The sequence below is a fragment of the Danio aesculapii genome, chromosome 22 (genome assembly GCF_903798145.1).
Source record: "Danio aesculapii chromosome 22, fDanAes4.1, whole genome shotgun sequence".
NCBI classification, from domain to species: Eukaryota; Metazoa; Chordata; class Actinopteri; order Cypriniformes; family Danionidae; genus Danio; species Danio aesculapii.
In genome coordinates, this window is record NC_079456.1 from 19,677,383 (window position 1) to 19,697,431 (window position 20,049).

Sequence of the window (20,049 nt, forward strand, 5' to 3'; positions counted from 1 at the left end):
GCATATAAAAGTATGACTTCTTTCCAAACAGACCTATTGATTTCATCTGGTGAAATTATATTTAATATTGCAATATACAATTGAAGTCAGAATTATTAGCCCCCTTGAATTATTAGCCCCGTTTATTCCCCCCCCCCCCCCAATTTCTGTTTAATTTCATGTTGATTTTTTTTAACACATTTCTAAACATAATAGTTTTAATAACTCATTTTTAATAACAGATTTTTTAGTTTTTGTGACATTTAAAGGCTTAACTAGGTTAATTAGGCAAGTTATTGTATGACGATGGTTCGTTCTGTAGACAATCGAAAAAAACAATAGCTTAAAGGGGCTAATAATATTGACCTTAAAATGGCTTTTAAAAAATTAAAAACTGCTTTTAATCTATCCAAAATAAAACAAATAAGACTTTCTCCAGAAGAAAAAATATTAACAGACATACTGTGAAAATTTCTTTGCTCTGTTAAACATCATTTGGAAAATATTTAAAAAAGAAAAACCAATTCAAAGGGGGGCTAATAATTCTGACTTCAACTGAATATCGTAAAAAAATTATTGTGCAGCCCTCGATCCTCAATCCATCGATGCGCAGCTCCACAAGTCCCAAACCAAGCAAGCCAGTGGCGACAGAATTCACTATTTCAGAATGTTTGGGGTGATTTTAAAATCAAGTTCAAAACATAAATGATTAAAACCCTTTTGTTGTGCTAGGTACCCTTTGGAAAAAGTACCCAAAAAGTACCCAAAAGCTTTTTGGTACCTTTGACAGTGGAAACGGACATAAAACCGCACTGAACCATACCGTACTGTACCACTCAGTGGAAAGGGCCAATTGTGGCAGTTGGACACAAATAGTTATAAATCTAATGTAAAATGACACTTGGTAGTCTTCACTATAAAAAATATATATTTAATTAGTCTTTGTTAATGTTTCTTGTGCCTGAATGCTTTAACTCACTTGATATGTTTGACAGAAAAAAATAAATGCAATTAATACACTTTAAATCCCCAATAGTCAAACTTAGGCATTAATCTACAAGGTCCTGGTTCACAATAAGTCACACTTGACATTGCAGATAAAGTGATGTGAATATTGTGAATACAGACATTGTGATATCACCGCAGAAACAATATACTGTGCAGCCCTAATTTACGCAATGAACGAATCATCTTAATTTTATAGAGTTTTTAACATGCTGTCCCTCAGTACTGTCCCTGCTGAATCAGCGTTTTGATGTGCCAGATGTGTATGGTTTTGCTGTAAATGTGCCCATGCTGTCCAGTGGTTTGCATCCTCCCGGCCAGTATTACGTAAACAGATTAACCAGTTGACAGAATTAATTGTCATCAGTTTAATGAAATCTATCTTGCTGATGAACATAAAGCCACATGTGTGCATCTGCAGGACGGTGTGTTCTTATGCAACAGAAAAAAGCTGTATTAAACCTGGCAAGCTGTCAATCAGATGAGCATGAAAGCGCATCAGAAAGTGACGGCTGTGAGTTAACTCACCTGTTTGAGGAACACTGGACAACACTTTCATTAGTGTGTAGTATTCCTGTAACTTCTTTGGTTTGGAGCCAATGCTGTTAGGGGAAAAAAAAACAAAAAAACAAAAAAAAAACTGAAAAATAAATTGAACCATGATGACAGAACATGTCACAATTTGAATAAACAAAACAAAAACAGCTGTACACAGAGATGCATAATTATATAGGAACCATTTCAGATGATATTTATTGTATGTGCGCATATTGGATATTTAATTGGCTGTTTTCTCTAAATCCATTTTGAGGACATATAGTATTTGTTTAATGATTTTCTCATATCATTATTTTAGTGTATTTTTTTTTTTTTACTGTCAAGCATGTAGTGATATTGGTCAGGACTTGCAAATTAACCAATATTGATAAATTATTTCCAAAAGTTGGATGTTAAATAATTGTAGATTTTAAATGAAAATGTAGCATACAGTCTATTTAATTCAAGTTTTTAGTGTTTTTGTTTAGAAGTTTTTTGCTTTCATTTGTAACAAAAGCTAAATAGATTAATAATATCACTCATATCAGCTATTACATTTAAAAATGCTCATCATCATTTCTGGTAGTATTTGCTTTGTTTTGGCTTTTTAGGGGTTAATTATTGTGATATCCCAATTGTAACAGCGAAATAGTGGGAAATGTCGCTAGACTGATGGCATTTCATGCCGTTCAGCCTTATAATCTTAAAATGAGAGCAAAATCATCTGTTTTGTCATCACTTTAGACATTACGCTAGAGAATCATTCAAATACTAGCTCTAAAATGACGTTTACAAGTCCCAAAGGTTTCTGCTGTTCTGACGTCAGCTGCAGATGTGAATGAATGGCGGAAGAAACTAGTTCCTTATCCAAGAGGATTTTTAGACACTCAGTGTTTGATTTTCTTTTTTATATACACAATTATGCTGTCAAACTGTTATAGAAGCACAATATCACACTCATAGCAGTGCGATATGGCTGTATATAATCACTGTTGGGACACTAAGGCACTTGGCCTGTGGCCTCGAGCCAACACACGCCTCCCACCAGTGCCTATATACAGCCACATTGCACTGCTACTCGTGTACTCGTGTGATATAGCTTATATATATATATATATATATATATATATATATATATATATATATATATATATATATATATATATATATATATATATATATATATATATATATATATATACTACTATTTATTTAGGGTGTAGTATAGATGTAAAATATAGATAGATGTAAGTATACATGTAAAATATTGGCCATGAGTCTCGTCTCATGTAATCAAGTTTTAATTTTATCAGCATATGTCTGATTCTAAATCCTAATTATTTTAATTTTTAGAATGTATACATATTCTAAAGTGTACAGAATTAAAATACCAGACATTTATCGGTTATCAGATATATTGTGAAAATACTCATTTATTTGCTAATGCTTCATATCTAATTAAAAATACAATAATAATTTTAAATATGATAATGATAAAAATGTTTTTTTTATGTTTTTAAGAGTATAGAATTACAATATCAGCCATTTATCGGTTACTGGCCATAAACAGGAAAATACTGTACTATTTTGTTATGAGGTGAAGTCGAACAACAGTGCATCATTGCAACTTGGCAGAAGTTAAATACCACTGAATACCACAAAGGGACTTACGGAGGTCTTCTGCTATATTTCTGCAGGAGAAACCAGGACAGCTCCTCTAGAATAGGCTGACTATGCAGAGCCACAAACTGTTCACGGCACACCTGAGGAGCGACAAAGAGCACTCAGTCAATCATTACCCACACTTCAATGCTATCTCCCTCTCGCCTCTCCTTTCCTAGACTCGTCTCAGACGTCTCTCCTCTCTTCATTCTCAACTTTCCCTTTTTAAGAGGAATCTGCGGCCACAAAGCATGTCAGAGAAAGACTCGCAGACAATAGAGCACTTACTGAAGGAGAGGAGGATGGGAAACGATAAAAAAGTCTCAATTCAGACAGCTCAATGTGGTTTAAGGGAATAGACGGGAGTTATTAAGCTTCAGAAGTTCGGCAGTGTGGAGGTGAAACTTAACAAATGAAGGTGAATGTAAAGTAGCAATAATGAAGACATAACCTGCACTTTGAATGGATTCCTTATTTCTTTCGGTTTTGGGTTTAAAACAAATGAACCTACACTTGGTTGCTGTTGCTACCTTGGACAAACAAATACATCTGCTGTAACCCAGATGATTTTTTCATATATTTTAGACACAGAATAACCAAGAAAATGTTTATTTTGAAGAGTTCAGTGGAAAGATAATTTTATTTTATTTTATTTTTTAATTTAGCAGTCTGTATAGGATTGCGAAGATCATTCCACCAGCAAGGAACAGCAAACGAAAAGGTTCTGGAAACGACTTACCAAAATGTGGCATTTACTTTCTTTACTGAACTGAAAGGGAATATTGTAGCTGACTCCAGTTTGATTGTGAAGTTATGATGTACACATTGTAAAAAATGCTGGTATCCACACCATTCCTTCTTGTTGTCCCAACATAAATCATTTATGTTAACTTAATCGTCTTCGCAAATTTAAGTGGATTAAAGAAAAAAACAAGTGTGTTGTTTCAGCTCATTTTAAATTAAGCTCCGGTTAGACCACATGATTTTTATTGTCGGTTACGAAAGTCACTACATCAGATCATGCGATTTTTTCCTTGATTAAATCTTGACTTGTCGTGGGTAACAAATGTGCCAGACTACACGTTCCTTCTTGATCACTCATCCCGTGACATCTACGACAAGCGTTATTTTCCAAAGCAGTCACAAGTGCTGTAATAACAATATTTCTTATCTCAATTTAAAATATATATATATATATATATATATATATATATATATATATATATATATATATATATATATATATATATATCTTATTTCAATCTCAATAAACACTGATGCTTGCTGACAACTAATAACTACATTATTTAAAGGCCATTCCTTATGACATGGATAGGATCAAACTTATGATTCCTTTTTAATATTTGACCTCTAGCTGTGCTCCTTCGTATCTGCTCTCACTTCTGCAGATATATGTGCCCTCCAGAAACTTGCGTTCTGTGAATGAACGTCGCCTCGTTGTTCCATCCCAAAGAGGGAAGAAATCACTTTCCCGAACTCTCACATTCAATCTGCCCAGTTGGTGGAATGAACTCCCTAACTACATCAGAACAGCCGAGTCACTTGCTGTCTTCAAGAAACGACTAAAAACGCAACTGTTTAGTCTCCACTTTCCTTCCTAATCTGCAATTGCCTCTCTGGCTATACCACTAACTGTGCCCTTTTTCTCTCTCTCTCTCTCTCAAAAAAAAAAAAAAAAAAAAAAAAAAATTCTACTAATGTTTTGCTTCTTAGACTTTTACACACCTGAAACTTGTCTATAGCGCTTGTTCACTGCTGCTCTTATAGTTGTGTAAATTGCTTCCTTGTCCTCATTTGTAAGTCGCTTTGGATAAAAGCATCTGCTAAATGACTAAATGTAAATGTAAATGTAAAATATTTTCTTTGAAATCTAAATATTTCATATTTTCCTGCTCGGGTTGCTTATTAAACACTCCCTTGGCCTAAACTTGCTGCGAGTGAGACAGAGAAAATGAAAGCACATCAGCAGCGAGGAAAAAATCAGATGCTCAAGACATAATCTGCAAATATACTGTATAACTGAGTAGGGCTGCACGATTCTGGCTAAAATGAGAATCACAATTTTTTTTGTTTAAAATCAAAATCACGAGTTTCTTACAATTCTTTAGATGTAAAATAAAGCTTAATATGAGGAGGCTATTATTATTGACATTCTCAAACATATGGTAAAACAACAATAATAATAATATCAGGTCTATGTGTAGGTCTATTGTTGGCTAAAATGCTACATTTTGTATGGACACGGATTCCCTCTTACATTATATTCAACATCATATAGGTTAGAGTAGTTATACTGACTCAGTAAACATTTATTTTCATACACAACACTTTGTGTTTGCTATGAAAGAAAAGACAGCGTTTGCCGTAATCATAGCTCTAAAATGTGATCATTGAAATTATGCGCGGGCCAGTTGCACTTTCACTGCCGCGTGCGTTCATGTCATGTCTGCAGTCACTCAAAAAAAAAAAAAAAAAACACTTGCAAATCATACTTTTCCATGTGATTCTCAAACAATCGATCTGTGCAACAAACTGAACGTTATTTACAACTGTATTACCTGCTATTTACAGCCTATGCAGGTCCTGTTCACTAAAGTAGACATGGCGGGCGCGCGCGTCCTCTCTGAGGTAAACAAACAGTACGTCAGCTCACGTGTGATTTCGCGGCCTCGAATACATCATTACATTAAGACAGAAATGACATTTTGGGGTGAATTATACCTTATAAATACAGTATGTAACACTTTTAAGACCATTTGGAGGTGTCCATGTTGCTGAGCAGCGTATGTAAAACAATGAGAAGACTTGTGTGACCGCCTTTATGCTTCTCTCCTGACCTTGAAAATATAATTGGTTGAATCCTACAAAGGCTGAATTAAGATCGTGTGTAGAGTCAAATCAGGATCGCAACCTTTTTTTGATTAATCGTGCAGCCCTATAACTGAGATTTGTGATACAGAAATCACAGTGTAACATTCATTAACTTAATGCTATTTTCATCCACTCGCACAGTTGAATAGTGGATGGGTTCAAATAAAAATATAATTCGTATATTTTTCTTGGAAACGAATTTCATTCTATAATTTTGAGGTGATGCGATTCATAACAAGTCTGCTTTATGCACCAAAACACGAATTGCCGTGAAATTGTGTTGGTTTGTTAAATAAAATAATAATCTAGCCTAAATAAAATTAAAGTAAAATATTCACAGTTTCAGAGGAGCCTATATTAAACCTTTTTCACTATTAATGACAAATTTGAAGCAGGAAATGCTTTTACAATGTATTCGCAGCACTAAACATGTTCCTAGATTACCTCGGATGAGCAAACTCTGTTGGAAGGATGAGAGAACTGGTTGTGAGAATGGAGATGTCTGCACATTTGTGCCAGTCTGTCAGATAAAACTGCTTAAAACACCCTAATATTTTAGAAAAGGTAGATAAAATGTGCATAACTAATGATTGATCTTATCCACCCGTGATCCACCCATAAGTAAATATACAGCCTGTTCTTTGATTACCTGACCAGCTCATTAACGGCAGCGCCTGCTGAGATAGCTGAGAAATGATGTGCTCCTATTGCAGTGTCACCCACATGACGGAACTCGTCATGAAGAACAAAAAAAAATTAAACATGCTAGACTTTCTGCGATGGTGTTGTAAGGCGTTGCAGGCATGGAATTGTTTGTTGTGAAGTATGCCACATTATATGAAAAAAAAAAGACTGAATCTTGTGTCACGACGCCCAATTGTTCTTTACGAATCACCACAACACCCTACGTCAAGGAAATCGTGTTGAAATAGTGACAAATTTATGTGATCTGACCAGGGCTTAAGTAGTGTAAACAAGTAGCAAAAGTCACACTTTTGTGTGTAAGTCAGAGTTGCATGGAGGACAAGAAGTTCTGTTTTAGGCTCACTGATAGGTTAATTGTGAAACAAATTATATTTCATAAAATATAAAAAAAAGTTTGTAGGTAAGTTTAGTTGATGGCAACTTTCCAAAAAGATGCTGCAGTTCTGGCCATTCAGCTCTGAAATAACCCATGCTGACAGGAATGGTTATTGAACATATGGTGAACTCAGCACGCAAACATCTGGCCATTAAAGCTGACATGGGCCACTCAGCCATTGGTGTTGGAGAACACACATTGATAACATAGTGCAGGGAACACTCTGTTCTTTACATACCTTGTTCATGATGTCTACTGTCACTGCATGTGTCCAGTAACAGTCATGGACGGACACAAATGTGAGGCCAGCCCTGGGGGGTTCAAGAAAAGAGAAATTGTAGATACCACATTAAAACAATACAAATATATTGTTATTATCAATATTAAGAAATCTAATAGTAATAATAATAGTCATAAAAATAATGAATATTGCTGTTAATATTTTGTATCATGTATCTATTAAATATATGCATATACTAAATCTATCAACAATAATACTTTTATTATTAATATTACAATATTTATCATTACTAAATATATGTATAAATCATAAGTCACTATTACAGTTCAAGATAATGTTGTTTTTCTTTAAAAAAAACTATTAAATTATTTAGAATATATTAAATTCTAAAATGGAATTATTAATTATTTAAAACTATTGTTATCATCAACTAAACATGTTAATATTTTGATTTAACATTATCATTTAGAATTAAATGTCATGAATTATTTATTATTATAATATGAAAAATACTATTATTACTGTTATTATTGCTAAATTATTATTAATATTGATTCAAATGAACAATAAATATTTATTATTATTCATAATATTATTATTTTACAAGCATTATTAATTGATGAGTAACATTTTCAATCTAGTGCTTTATTTTGCTATTTATTTTTAGCATGTTTTATCAAATAAACGCAAATAAAGACTCTTAAAATGGTGAAAATCAATCACAACTGGTAAAAATCAAATCACAACTGTCAAAAAAGGTTATACTGTTCCCTCTAAACCCTTTATATTTAGGTATTCAGGTTAATGTTGTTTGCATATTTATGTGACAAAGCTAAAACAAACAACAGAATGTCATTAGTCCAATTAGTGAATGTACAAAAAGGTCATGATAATTAAATAAGGCAACCACCTCTTAGCATGTTATTGGTTATTTCTTGCTAAACAGTCTAACAATGCAATCACTCTAGGTCACAGGTGTCAAATCCTGTTTCTGGAGGGCCACTGCTCTGCACAGTTTAGTTCCAATCCTGCTTCAGCACACTTAAGCTGCGGTCACACTGCCCTTTTCTCCCCATAGACTTCCATTCATACGCACGTAACTGTGTCAGACCGGAAATGCAAGCTTGTGCGACAAGTTTCACAGTTCACTGCGTTGGAAAGTTTAAGCTTGGTGAACTCTGACCTGCGAAATCGCATAACTTGACTGGGTGAGACCAATCGAAGATCAAAACATGACCTCTCTGGACAGGAATTTAAATATGGACCAATCACTCGCTTTTTTTAATGTCTAATCATCTAGTTTAATCCCACCCCTTTTTGCAGCACCGTACAACAGAACTTCGCATGCACAAACTCTAGTGTGACCGCAGCAGTACCTGTAGGTATCAAACAATGACTCAATTCGTTTGATCAGGTGTGTTTAATTAGGGTTAAAGCTGGATTTGACACCTGTGCTCTATAGGTTAAAAGACACGGTAGCCTATAAACCACAGTCAGAGCTTCACCTGTGGCAATGCAGTGAAGTCAGCATCATATGAGTGGAGTCCAGAGAGTGGATAAAGTTAGGAGGGAAGGCATTCTTCTGCTTCATACTGTCTGGTTTCCTAAATAAAGCACAAGAGGAACAAGCTCATTGTTGGTATGAAGCACACAAGGGTAATTAAGGCCAGCGTCACCGTCCTCTCACTGGGCTGTACATACACCTGTAACTCCAGGAGCCATACATCACTGAACAGGTAGGTCAGTCTTAATTATCCTGAAAGACACGCAATGAACATGTTGTACCGCTAGAGTAATGTGTGTGCTTGTTATGGTTGGAGATATTTCATTTCACTGCTCTATATAAAGCAGTTAAGGATAAAAACAGTGATACTTTAGGTCAGATGCTCTCAAATGTAATCATGAGTACTATTGAAATAAATCCCTCTCCTTAGCCTAGTAGGGTTAAATTACTGTACAGTGGTTCATGTGTTGGATCTTAAAGGAACGGGCCAACTTTTTTTTTAGAAATAGACTAATTTTACAAGTCACCTAGAGTTGCTTTAATCCATTGAGCAGATCTCAAAGTTAGACAGGAGCACTTTTATCTTAGCTTAGCATAAATCATTAAACCGATGTCATGAGAAATTGAGTCCCCCCTGAGCATTGGGTTGGCCTTTAGGACCCCGAGTGATTCTATTGTTTTAACTGGAGTTGTAATAGGTACAGTTTGTAATGCCTAATTATAAAGTACAGTATATAAAACCACGTTTATAATTTAAATAAATGTAAAAAGCGTGACAATTTCATTTCACCATTAAAATGGCATGTATAAGCATTATATGGACCCTTTCATATACTTATATGTATAATTAAAGGCTTGCATGGGTTACGAAAATGAGTATTTCTCTTTTATACGGTGTAGTTAGCCCAGTTAGCTTATGTGCTAGCATAATCATAGCTCTACCGTTAGCCTCCTGGCTACAATAAGCTAACGAAGCTTTGATTAACAACACAACAAGGTATCAAAATAATAGCTTTTGATCAGGCATTCACCACAGATGATCCCTTAGGGGTCCTAAGCAGACTCGATTGCAGAGGGAGACTCGATTTCTCACCACACCGGATGAGACCATTAGCATCCTGCTCAAAAAAAGTCTTGATAATTTTCCTATTGAAAGCCTGACTATTCACTGTAGTTACTAAGTTACTACCGTAGTTACTAAGTTACTCTCATGTACTAAGACCAACAAAGAATGAAAAGTTGCTATTTTCTTGGTTGATAAGTCAAGAAACTGTACTCTTATTCTAGCGTAATAATCAAGGAACTTTGCTGCAGTACCATAGCTTCAGCAGGGGCAATGATTTTAAACAGGGCTGTTACTAGTTACCTAGCAAAGGACTATTTTCAGGTGTGGCGTAATATCACTGCACCTGCTCCAGCCACAGTACTGCAGCAAAGTCATTATGCTGTGTTCACACCAGACGCGGAACAGAATAAAACAGGCTATTCACGCATAAATAGACACATGAACATTTTGAGTTTACTCACTTCATTTGCGCATCAAATTCACTTCACAATAGTAGCAGATTTGCGTACTGGGCAGGGTTTCTGTCTGCCTGGTGACTTTAGCTTCATTGCTAAATGGCTAACATAAATTTTATTGAGATAGTAGCTGTGCTTTATGTGCTTTATGAAAGTTGAATAACAGTGTAACAGTTTGGCGCCATGTCTGAGTCCACTAGATCCTTTCAGAGGTGCTGATGAATCTCTGGGAGTTCATCAACTTCTCCAGATACTATATGGAGGCTTTCAGCAGTGCTTCAGACTGAGCCGAGCCCAGTTTGATGAACTCTCCGGTGTCAGCAAGAGGATTTCCCCTCGGAACATCAACAACAGGCACTACATACATGAGCAAGTTCCTGATTGGTTACCATGGCGCGAATATGTGCTGAAGTTCAGATTTTCCAACTCAAAGGATTCAAACACGCAAAACGATCAACTCGCGGTGCTTTATTTGTGCGAATTGGGTCATTGGTGAAATGACCCAATGAGGCGCCGCAGGATGTCTATTCGCGTCTTTGCATTGACTTACTGTAACATGTAAATCACTCGCGCTTGACGTGTCTGGTGTGAATGCAGCATAATACCAGAATGAATATAGTTCCTAGCAATATCAGCCTACAAAATAGCAACCTTTCAATGGTCTTATTTAAGTCAATGATTTAAGCTAATCTATGCTAAAAGTGCTCTTGCCACACTAGGAGATCAGCTGAATGGATTCAAAAATTGTAAAACTCAACTGTTTAACCCTAGGTGAATTGTAAAATGAGACTATTTGTGAAACGTGTTCCTTTAAGAACTCTGTACTCATGGCTGAAGGTGTTTCCTTGGGTTATAATTTTTAAAATTTATTTTTACTTGAAACTCTAGGTCAGACAAGGGCTATGCACATGACAATACCAATGTATCAGTGTGGCTTGGACAACAACATATTTCAGATAAACATATGACACATTTAATGCCTATACAAAGGCAGAGGACAGAGCTTGTACAAGTAGCGCAGATGTGCTTAGGGGTGACCTGAGTTTAAGTCCTGACTCGGCTCTGTCCTGGTCTGTCCCCTCCTTTTTCCTCTTCTTTGCTACTTCTCCCAGGGTGCGTGACTTGGTTCAAAAACATTTTGTTTGTATGCATGGAGCTAACAAAATGACAAAACTATTTGAATTTGAATTGTGTAAATTTAAATTATTGACAAGTGTTATTTAATAAAACTGATTATCTTTACATTTAAAATAGTCCAGTTATCCAGTTTGGACAAATACGGCTTCATGTGTTCAAGATGAAGAAATTCAGTATTGTAAAATTCAAATGAGAAATTCGGATCACACTGAAAGTAGAATGATCTCTGAAAAGTCGAAAGAGCATTTTGGAGTTTTCTTTTGTGATCGAGTGGCTCAGGAGTTCGCCATTCTGCTGAATTCATAAGCATTAAGGATTTATAATTATGTTGGGTTAGCACTCTAGGATGTGAAACACATGTCCAAGCATCTCAAAAGCTCATATATATAGAACCGGGAATCCATTTCCTCTTGGGAATTAGCTTTTACTGAATTAAGAATTAAGCTAATCCATAATAAGCTAAACCCAGCCAACCCTAGTATTGTTCATATTCTTGAGACCGCAACAAAGTTTCCAACTCTGCATTAGTTTGGTGTATCTGTTTAGGTGACCAGTGAAACTATTAGTGTAAATGTAAATGTAATGTAATGTCTATTTATATAGCGCATTTTATCGTGTACGGCCATTCACTTAAAGCGCTTCACAATCATGAGGGGGGTCTCTCCACACCACTACCAGTGTGCAGCACCCACATGGATGGTGTGACGGCAGCCACAAGACAATGACGCCAGTGTGCTCACCACACACCAGCTATAGAGGGAGTGGAGAGACAGTGTTAGAGCCATTTTGGCCATAATGGGGCCGATAGAGGGAATTTAGCCAGGACACCGGGGATACACCCCTACTCTTTATGAGAAGTGCCATGGGATTTTTAATGACCACAGTGAGTCATGATCTCGGTTTAACGTCTCATCCGAAAGACAGCACTCACTGACAGTATAGTGTCCCCTTCACTTTACTGGGGCATTAGGACTCACACAGAGCGCAGGTTGAGTGCCCTTGCTGGCCTCACTTACATCACTTCTAACATCAACCTAGTTTTCCCATGTGGTCTCCCATCCAGGTACTGACCAGACTCAGCCCTGCTTAGCTTCAGTGAGTAACCGCTCTTGAGCCGCAGGGTGATATGGCTCTATTAAGAAACTTTTTGTACAGTCTCAATGTGACACTGCTGAAAAATTTCTAAGAATTCAGAGAGGGCTTTAGGTCACTGGCCACAAGAGAGCTACTGCCACCTTCATAATTTCATCATTTATTCAGGTCTGCTCATTAATGAGGGTCTATTCAGCCTCTAATTAGAGTCCATGAAAAATCTTTGAATCTGTCTGTGGTCTGTTCTGCTTGAGTGTAAAACTCTTTGGATCTTCACTTCGAGCTGGTCTCCTACCAAGAAACTGTCCTCTGGCAATTGAGAGTGCTCTTGTTAGATTAGCTTGAGATTTTTTCAACACCTAGAAGTGCGGCTGACATTTGGTACATTGGCATCAACGGTACATATCTGAGGAACTTGGTCACCCAAGACCAATTCTTAAAGCCTGAGAGGAATGTACAATCACAGTGGCGGCTGTCAGTCTAGCCGTGAACGCTCTTAGCCATATTCAAGAGATGGGAGATCCCTTTTCGACACCCCCTGCTTCTGCTAATGCAATTCTTGTGACAGTCAGTCCTGGTATGATGGTCTATCACAGGCAGCGATAGGAAAGCACAAGTGAGGCCCATTGTAAGTGGTTTTTAATCATGTCCTTGCGGCTTTTAGGGGGAAGGTCAGCAAGATAGTTCCCATCGGAGAGGTATTAGCTAAGACTAAAGCTCTATAAGGATTGAAACTGTGAAATGAGGTGATGGTACTAAAACAGCAGGTGCTTGCGTACGGACTGAACATTTGGGGATTCGGTGGGAAGCACAGAAGTGTTTGTTTAATAAAAGATGATGTTGACTTGGGAACATATGGTAAAGTGTTGGACGACGGTGCATTTGTTTATGCTTGAAAATGTTGGAGATAGAGCTGAATAAGCAAAGAGACTGCTGGCACATACAGAAATTGCTTCCAGTGAGGCTTAAAGGGATATTTGATGCAAAAACTGCTACGTGTAGAAAAAAATTCGTACTCAAATGAAGCCGAAATATACATAGTCTGCGATACAAATACATGTCAACTGATGATAATAGGAGCGCTGATGTTAATTCATTGTTCATTCTGTGTAGCCCTCCTTTCAGTAAATGACATACAGGATCTGCAGCGATGACATTTCAACACAAAATGCCACTCTTCTCAACCGAGGGACTTTCTGCTTCTTTCATAACCTCCAGGGGTTCTGTTTATGATAATGAATTCTGGTCGTCCACTGACAGAGCCAGAACAGCATCAAAACACTTGTGTGTCACAGTTGCTGCCTCTGAGTATTCCTGGTTTTGGTTAAATTAGCTGTTTAAGGGCTCTCGTTTAATTGTTGAATGTGTCCTGTGGGGTATGGTGCAATGACATGGCATGCAACGAACAAGAAAGATTAAAACATAGAGCAAAGATACATGTTTTCTGCTATATTACAATGGCGGTTCATAATTGCACACCATATTTCAAATCACAATATTGTTAAGCCACAAAACTGGGCAATAAAGTAAATGAAGCAAAAACGAATCTGCAACAGATATGCTTTTGACCAAAAGGGGGCGATGCTATTAGATTAAAAAAAAAAAAAAAAATTTAAATGAAATGCAAACTAAAATAAATGCAAGCTAACAAAGCAAAACACATTTCATAACTCCAAAAGAAACAACATTTGGACACTGAACACCTGAATGGATAAAGCTGAAATGTCAGCGTTAATACATTGGTCAAAGTAAGGGGGTGGTACTTACTCTGTGGCGTCATGACTTATATGGATGTTCAGGTTCTGCATGTTGCCCTTGAGCTGTGAAAAGAAGAGAAAATGAGAGTTTGAATGTGTCACAGGGGAGCCACTACTTTGAAATGAAAAGCAAACAGCTTATGTAGCAATGCAGCATTGCTTAATAACTGCATTGTTTACAGGGGAGAACCTTCATCGAATTAACTTCGATAAATTGACCTTTAACCAACTTTGACCTCTATTATAATCCGACATGTATGAATATTGCAATCAATCTGCACCAAACCGACCTTCAGATTTATTATTGATCTACTTTAAATGCACTGATAGAGATTTGAGAGAGTATCTTAATCCAAGACAGACCAAACAAAGGGAACGTTCCCAGAAACCCCCACAAACCACTAATATTGACACAATGCCAATGAATAACAGGAGCTTAACCTTAGTAAAGGTTGCCGTCCATCACATAGACATTGAGGTCAGGCCACTACATATGAGTGAGTGACTGCTCTCGATATAAGAACTGTCAGCGTCAGGGGTGCTTCCATCACATTACTACTTTGATTAGTCTCTTTGGTGCCCCAGGAGCCCGTCCCAATGCAGCTCAATTCAACAGAGAAGTGCTGAATGACAGAGAGTGAAGTCTGAGACAGTGACGGATGAACAAAAACAAAGGGAAAATGTATAGAAAGTGCTGAGGGCGATGGTAAGGTAAAAGGTTCTGTTGGTAAATCAGAGTTGCTAAAGACTGCAGGTTCAATTGGACATTAAAAAGCCCAACCCGAGAGAAACAAGTAAGGGTCAAAAGATTCATGTGTTCATTTTGGATTTCAGATTTGAGAGACAAACGCTGCCTTGAATATTGCATAATTCCATACTATATATTACGTTAAAAACAGTATGCGAGCGGAGTGATATGTTCAAATTCATAGAATTCAAAAAACAGTAGACGAGAAATACCTGAATGACCTACTACTTGCAGCAACAATCTGAAGTGCGTATCTTCACATCTTCGAAGATGCAACGTTATCCCATGATGCCACGTGGGAGAAATCATGAATGGGAGTGAAGCGACAGAACTGATGCAGGTAGGTCACATGATAATAACAAATGGCGGATGCAGTACGTCCGAGTTCCATTCTTACTACTCACATTTATACTATATAGAACAAACTTTTCAAACAGTCCTGAAGTAAATTCGAATGTAGTATCTACGGAGTAATAGGTGATTTATGATGCAGCTACAGTGTATGGCAAAACGAAACTTCCAATTGCAATGAGTGTCCACTAAACCACTTTGAATTGCAATTAAGAGTCCACTAAAGACCACAAAAATTATACTTTTGCATTGAGTGCATACGGATGGTCTGGCATAGCCTTCAACCGCATACATTAAAGCACAACTCTCAAAAAATATTACCTACATGTCATGACTACGCAAGAGTGCAAGATTTCTGATTGGTCGGCTTGGTAGTGGTGATGAATATGGATGGGACCAAGAGCCAGTGGAGAGGAGCATGGCCAATGGAATGAGTGTTTAAGTGTCTAGTCATGTGAATGATGGATGCTTTTGTTTTGTGTTTACTGTGCTTTATGATTCAATTTGTTGAATGTTCGCCAGTTCTGGTCTCTTTATGAGTGCAGGTTTGAGCCACTTCTTCAGTAGCATTCCATGCATTTCCTATTAGTCTCAACTGCCTACTAGCATTTTGAAAGTGCTATTGCCAGGAAAGCACAAGCAAAAGTATAAATGCCCACAACAACGTCAGCTATGTGCAAGGTAAGCACTGTAGCTTAAATTGATCCCTTGATGCACAAGTATAAACCAGGCTTAAGAATCCTTAACATGAAAAACAATGTTGGGAAGACACAAAGGTGCCATGGAGTAAAACACCCACCTGTAAAACGGAGATGTATAGCAGGGCTATTCAATTAGTTTGTCATGGGGGTCAGTTCATGAAAAGCATTCCAAATGAGGGGCTGGAGAGATATGACTTGCAGTATGAGTGATGACATAACAGCATATAATATGTGGTATTTTTGCTAGTTAAGACAGCCACACTGTATTTTTCTACATTACAATGTTAATACATTGTATTTTTAAACTACATAATATCAGTCCAATAGGGTTTATTTCTTTATTTTTTTTTTTACAAACAATCAAATGCCTTTCAAAGCACAACAAAAGCAGTGCATTACTTAAGTTGGCTTCTTCTACATTCAAACACATTTATATGGTATGTTTTGAACTGCATAAAAATTATGGATGCATCAATTATAGATTTTGGTTGTACGACAAAATAAAATGTACATAATCATTTTAATAATTTGTCTTGCATATATTTTGTTTACATTGCACTGAAAGCCACGCACAACTCTCAACGCTATGGCGTGAGATGCTTTCTACTCTGTGCGTCTGGAAGGCGTGAGCACATTCCTCCGCTTGCGCACGCGTATTGTCATATGTTCTTACATTAGAAATAACGAACTTGCATGCGGAAAAGACGTGATATGTGAAAGGCCCGCTGCTATAGTTAACTCAGTGTGTGTGCGTATTGGCCTCGGTGTACTCTATAAGCTCGGAACTTTAAACTAGTGCACAGGTGGCATAACTTTGTTTAGTTGCAGCAGCTTCGATCAGTGCAACAGAAACGCGGCATGGAGAAGCCTTTATGAGTAGAAATTCCAATGTTTTCAGCTGCTCGTGCCACTTGCTTAATGTCAGGTGACTCGCACTCTGCGCAGCCTTCAACTGCAGCTCATGCTGTATTGTACAGACACGCATCAGTTCATAACTATATCGGCTGAATTAAATTTATTTTTGATGTCTTGGTCACACTTTTTGGAGGGCCGAAACAAATTGCCTCCAATTGAATAGCCCTGATGTATAGCCTCAAAATCTTGTGGAAAAACGTATATTCAATGGGAACAAATTAATGATCCTTTGGTTCTGGTGGTGTAACAAACTAATGATTAAGGGAAAAAAGACCAAAGCAAGTGACCTTCTCAAGCTGCAGTCATCCTTATCTGAAATGTGGTTACCTTATCCTTCACTTGCTCTCTAATGTCTGTGGTTGTGGGATTTACCAAAACATCCCCTTACACATGACTGTACATACATCTTTTTATTTTGGGTCTGAAATTAGAAAGATGACAGGAAATGATGGCAGAAGTAAGAGTGAATAGAATCAGCACAACAAACAGTACGGTTGAGATTTGACAAGTCTCCTGCAAGAGCATGCAGAATTGTATGCCAAAAGGCCAGCATTTAGCTTCCAAGCTTCGAGCTATCCACAAAGCTGCCATCTCTTTTATTGAACACATCCATCTGAGCCTCAAGGTAACACTCTCTAATCTATCACGATCCCCAAGAGAGGGGCTTTATACCATTCCTGACCTCTTGCCTAGTTAACTCCTCTGGGAATATTCTCGCAATATCTGCTGTGTTCATCAACGCTTCGAGAACAACAACCATGTGGTTAGCCAAAAGATCAATTAAAATGGATGATTCATCGTCTGCAGTTCTGCGCATTACTGCTCTTTCTTCACATATTAAAGAACCTCTCTTTTGATCTGACTTTTAGTCTAGGAGCTCGGGCAGAACATCAGCTTTAGCCAATTAGCAAGATGTAGAAGTCAAAAAAGTAGCATCTCGGGTCAAAAAAAAAGTTGCAGTGGGGCTCGGCATCCTTTTGGGATAAGACAATAAACATCACATCTACCCCAAAGGAAATCACGTTTCTCCTTTTTCCAAGGGCACCGTAAGTGTATGGACACAAAAGCAAAGGCAACAAATGATTCCCCATGGATTTAATTCCCACTTTGTCTTCCTCACAAAATTATCACACTGTCCTTCCTCGGCTTGATGCGTAGCCTGTGAAAGAAACATTTCAGCCTTCAAAAATGACCCCTGAAGTGATTAACAGCAAACAATCACATTACCGAGCTTTACTGATGCATATCCCAAGTCTGGTTCTCTCCCAAGTGTAATTTCCTTTCCCCTATCAATAGACACAGTGCCTGAATAAATACCGCCAATTTCACCCTGGCTTATTTGTTTACTTCGTTACGACAGCATTACACTCCCATTTCCCCAGCATCTAATTAATATGCCATTTCCCATGTAAAGAAAGATCAAGGGTGGGTTGCAAGAGATTGAATCACAGAGAGGTGACCTCAGCTCAAGTGTCTCATTGCTACATTATGAGAAAATGTTTCCTTTATTACCTTTGAAGTAGGAGGTTAAGATTGATAATGATTTGCATTTTTTCTGGCTTTAAAAGTCAAGAAGAAAAACACCTACATAGGTTATGAGGGAGGGGTTTATATAATTTTATAGGTTACATAACTTTATATTAAATCCCTCTTTGTGTTGGAAAGCACACTGTTCTTGCCCCTTTTTAATGTAGTCTTAGTCAACTTAAAATTGCTTTTACCCATTTTGCTTTCACAATATGACTTGCTGTATCTGAGTGGATTAGGATAATCAGTGAAAATAAACATTAACATGTGAACACAAAGTAAACGAACAGTTCTTGAAGTGTACTTGTACACTACCTCGCCTATCCGAGTTTTAGGAACAACAAATAATAACTTGACTTCTAGTTGATCATTTTGTATCAGAAGTGGCTTACTGACTTAGCTTAGACAAAAGTTTTGTCACTTCACAGAAATAATGTACAGTATAGAATATAAAGACATTGTGTAGTGGAAAAAGAATTAATAATGTGTATGTCCCATGAGCTTGGACGACTGCAACCATACATCTCTGCAATGACTCAAATAACTTATTAATAAAGTCATCTGGAATGGCAAAGAAAGCGTTCTTGCAGGACTCCCAGAGTTCATCAAGATTCTTTGGATTCATCTTCAATGCCTCCTCCCTTCATCTTACCCTAGACATGCTCAATAATGTTCATGTCTGGTGACTGAGCTGGCCAATCCTGGAGCACCTTGACATTCTTTGCTTTCAGGAACTTTGATGTGGAGGCTGAAGTATGAGAAAGAGTGCTATCCTGCTGAAGAATTGGTCCTCTTCTGTGCTTTGTAATGTAATGGGCAGCACAAATGTCTTGATACCTTAGGCTGTTGATGGTGCCATCCACTCTGCAGATCTTTCACATGCCCCCATACTGAATGTAACCTCAAATCATGATTTTTCCTTCACTAAACTTGACTGATTTTTGTGAGAATCTTGGGTCCAGGTGGGTTCCAACAGGTGTTCTGCAGTATTTGTGATGATTGTGATGCAGTTCAACAGATTCATTGGAACAATCTACCCTCTGCCACTTTTCCAAATGATCAACTAGAAGTCGGGTTATTATTTGTTGCTCTTACAACTGGGATCAACGACAAGACTTTTATCAGGTAGTGTAAGCATAGATTTGTATTATACCAACTGTAGCAACTGCGTCCCATTTAATTGGGGTTGGGGTAGACAAGGGGTAAAAAAAGAGAATTGAGTAATAATTTCGTTTCAAGTTCTTTTCTGAAGAATTAATTAGCTACAACCTTTATTTAATCCAGTCCCTCCAGTTTTATATGCGGCATAAAGTAACTTATTTTGTGATGGCTTTTCCTAAAACTTATTGCATTATTTGCTTTAAGTCTTGTGTTTTGCTGTGAAAATGCAAAATCTTGT

At 37.3% G+C, this 20,049-nt stretch overlaps 1 protein-coding gene across 1 annotated transcript in view; it reads right to left on the bottom strand.

Moving 5' to 3' along the window:
• Positions 1 to 20,049, bottom strand: part of polrmt (polymerase (RNA) mitochondrial (DNA directed)) — a 79,903-nt gene that overhangs the window by 3,189 nt on the left and 56,665 nt on the right. The window contains exons 16-20 of the mRNA XM_056447698.1: positions 14,419 to 14,471; positions 8,903 to 9,001; positions 7,395 to 7,467; positions 3,193 to 3,284; positions 1,513 to 1,586 (exon numbers count right to left, since the gene is read on the bottom strand). Coding sequence (XP_056303673.1) covers positions 1,513 to 1,586; positions 3,193 to 3,284; positions 7,395 to 7,467; positions 8,903 to 9,001; positions 14,419 to 14,471 — 391 coding nt within the window. The remainder of the gene's footprint in view (positions 1 to 1,512; positions 1,587 to 3,192; positions 3,285 to 7,394; positions 7,468 to 8,902; positions 9,002 to 14,418; positions 14,472 to 20,049) is intronic.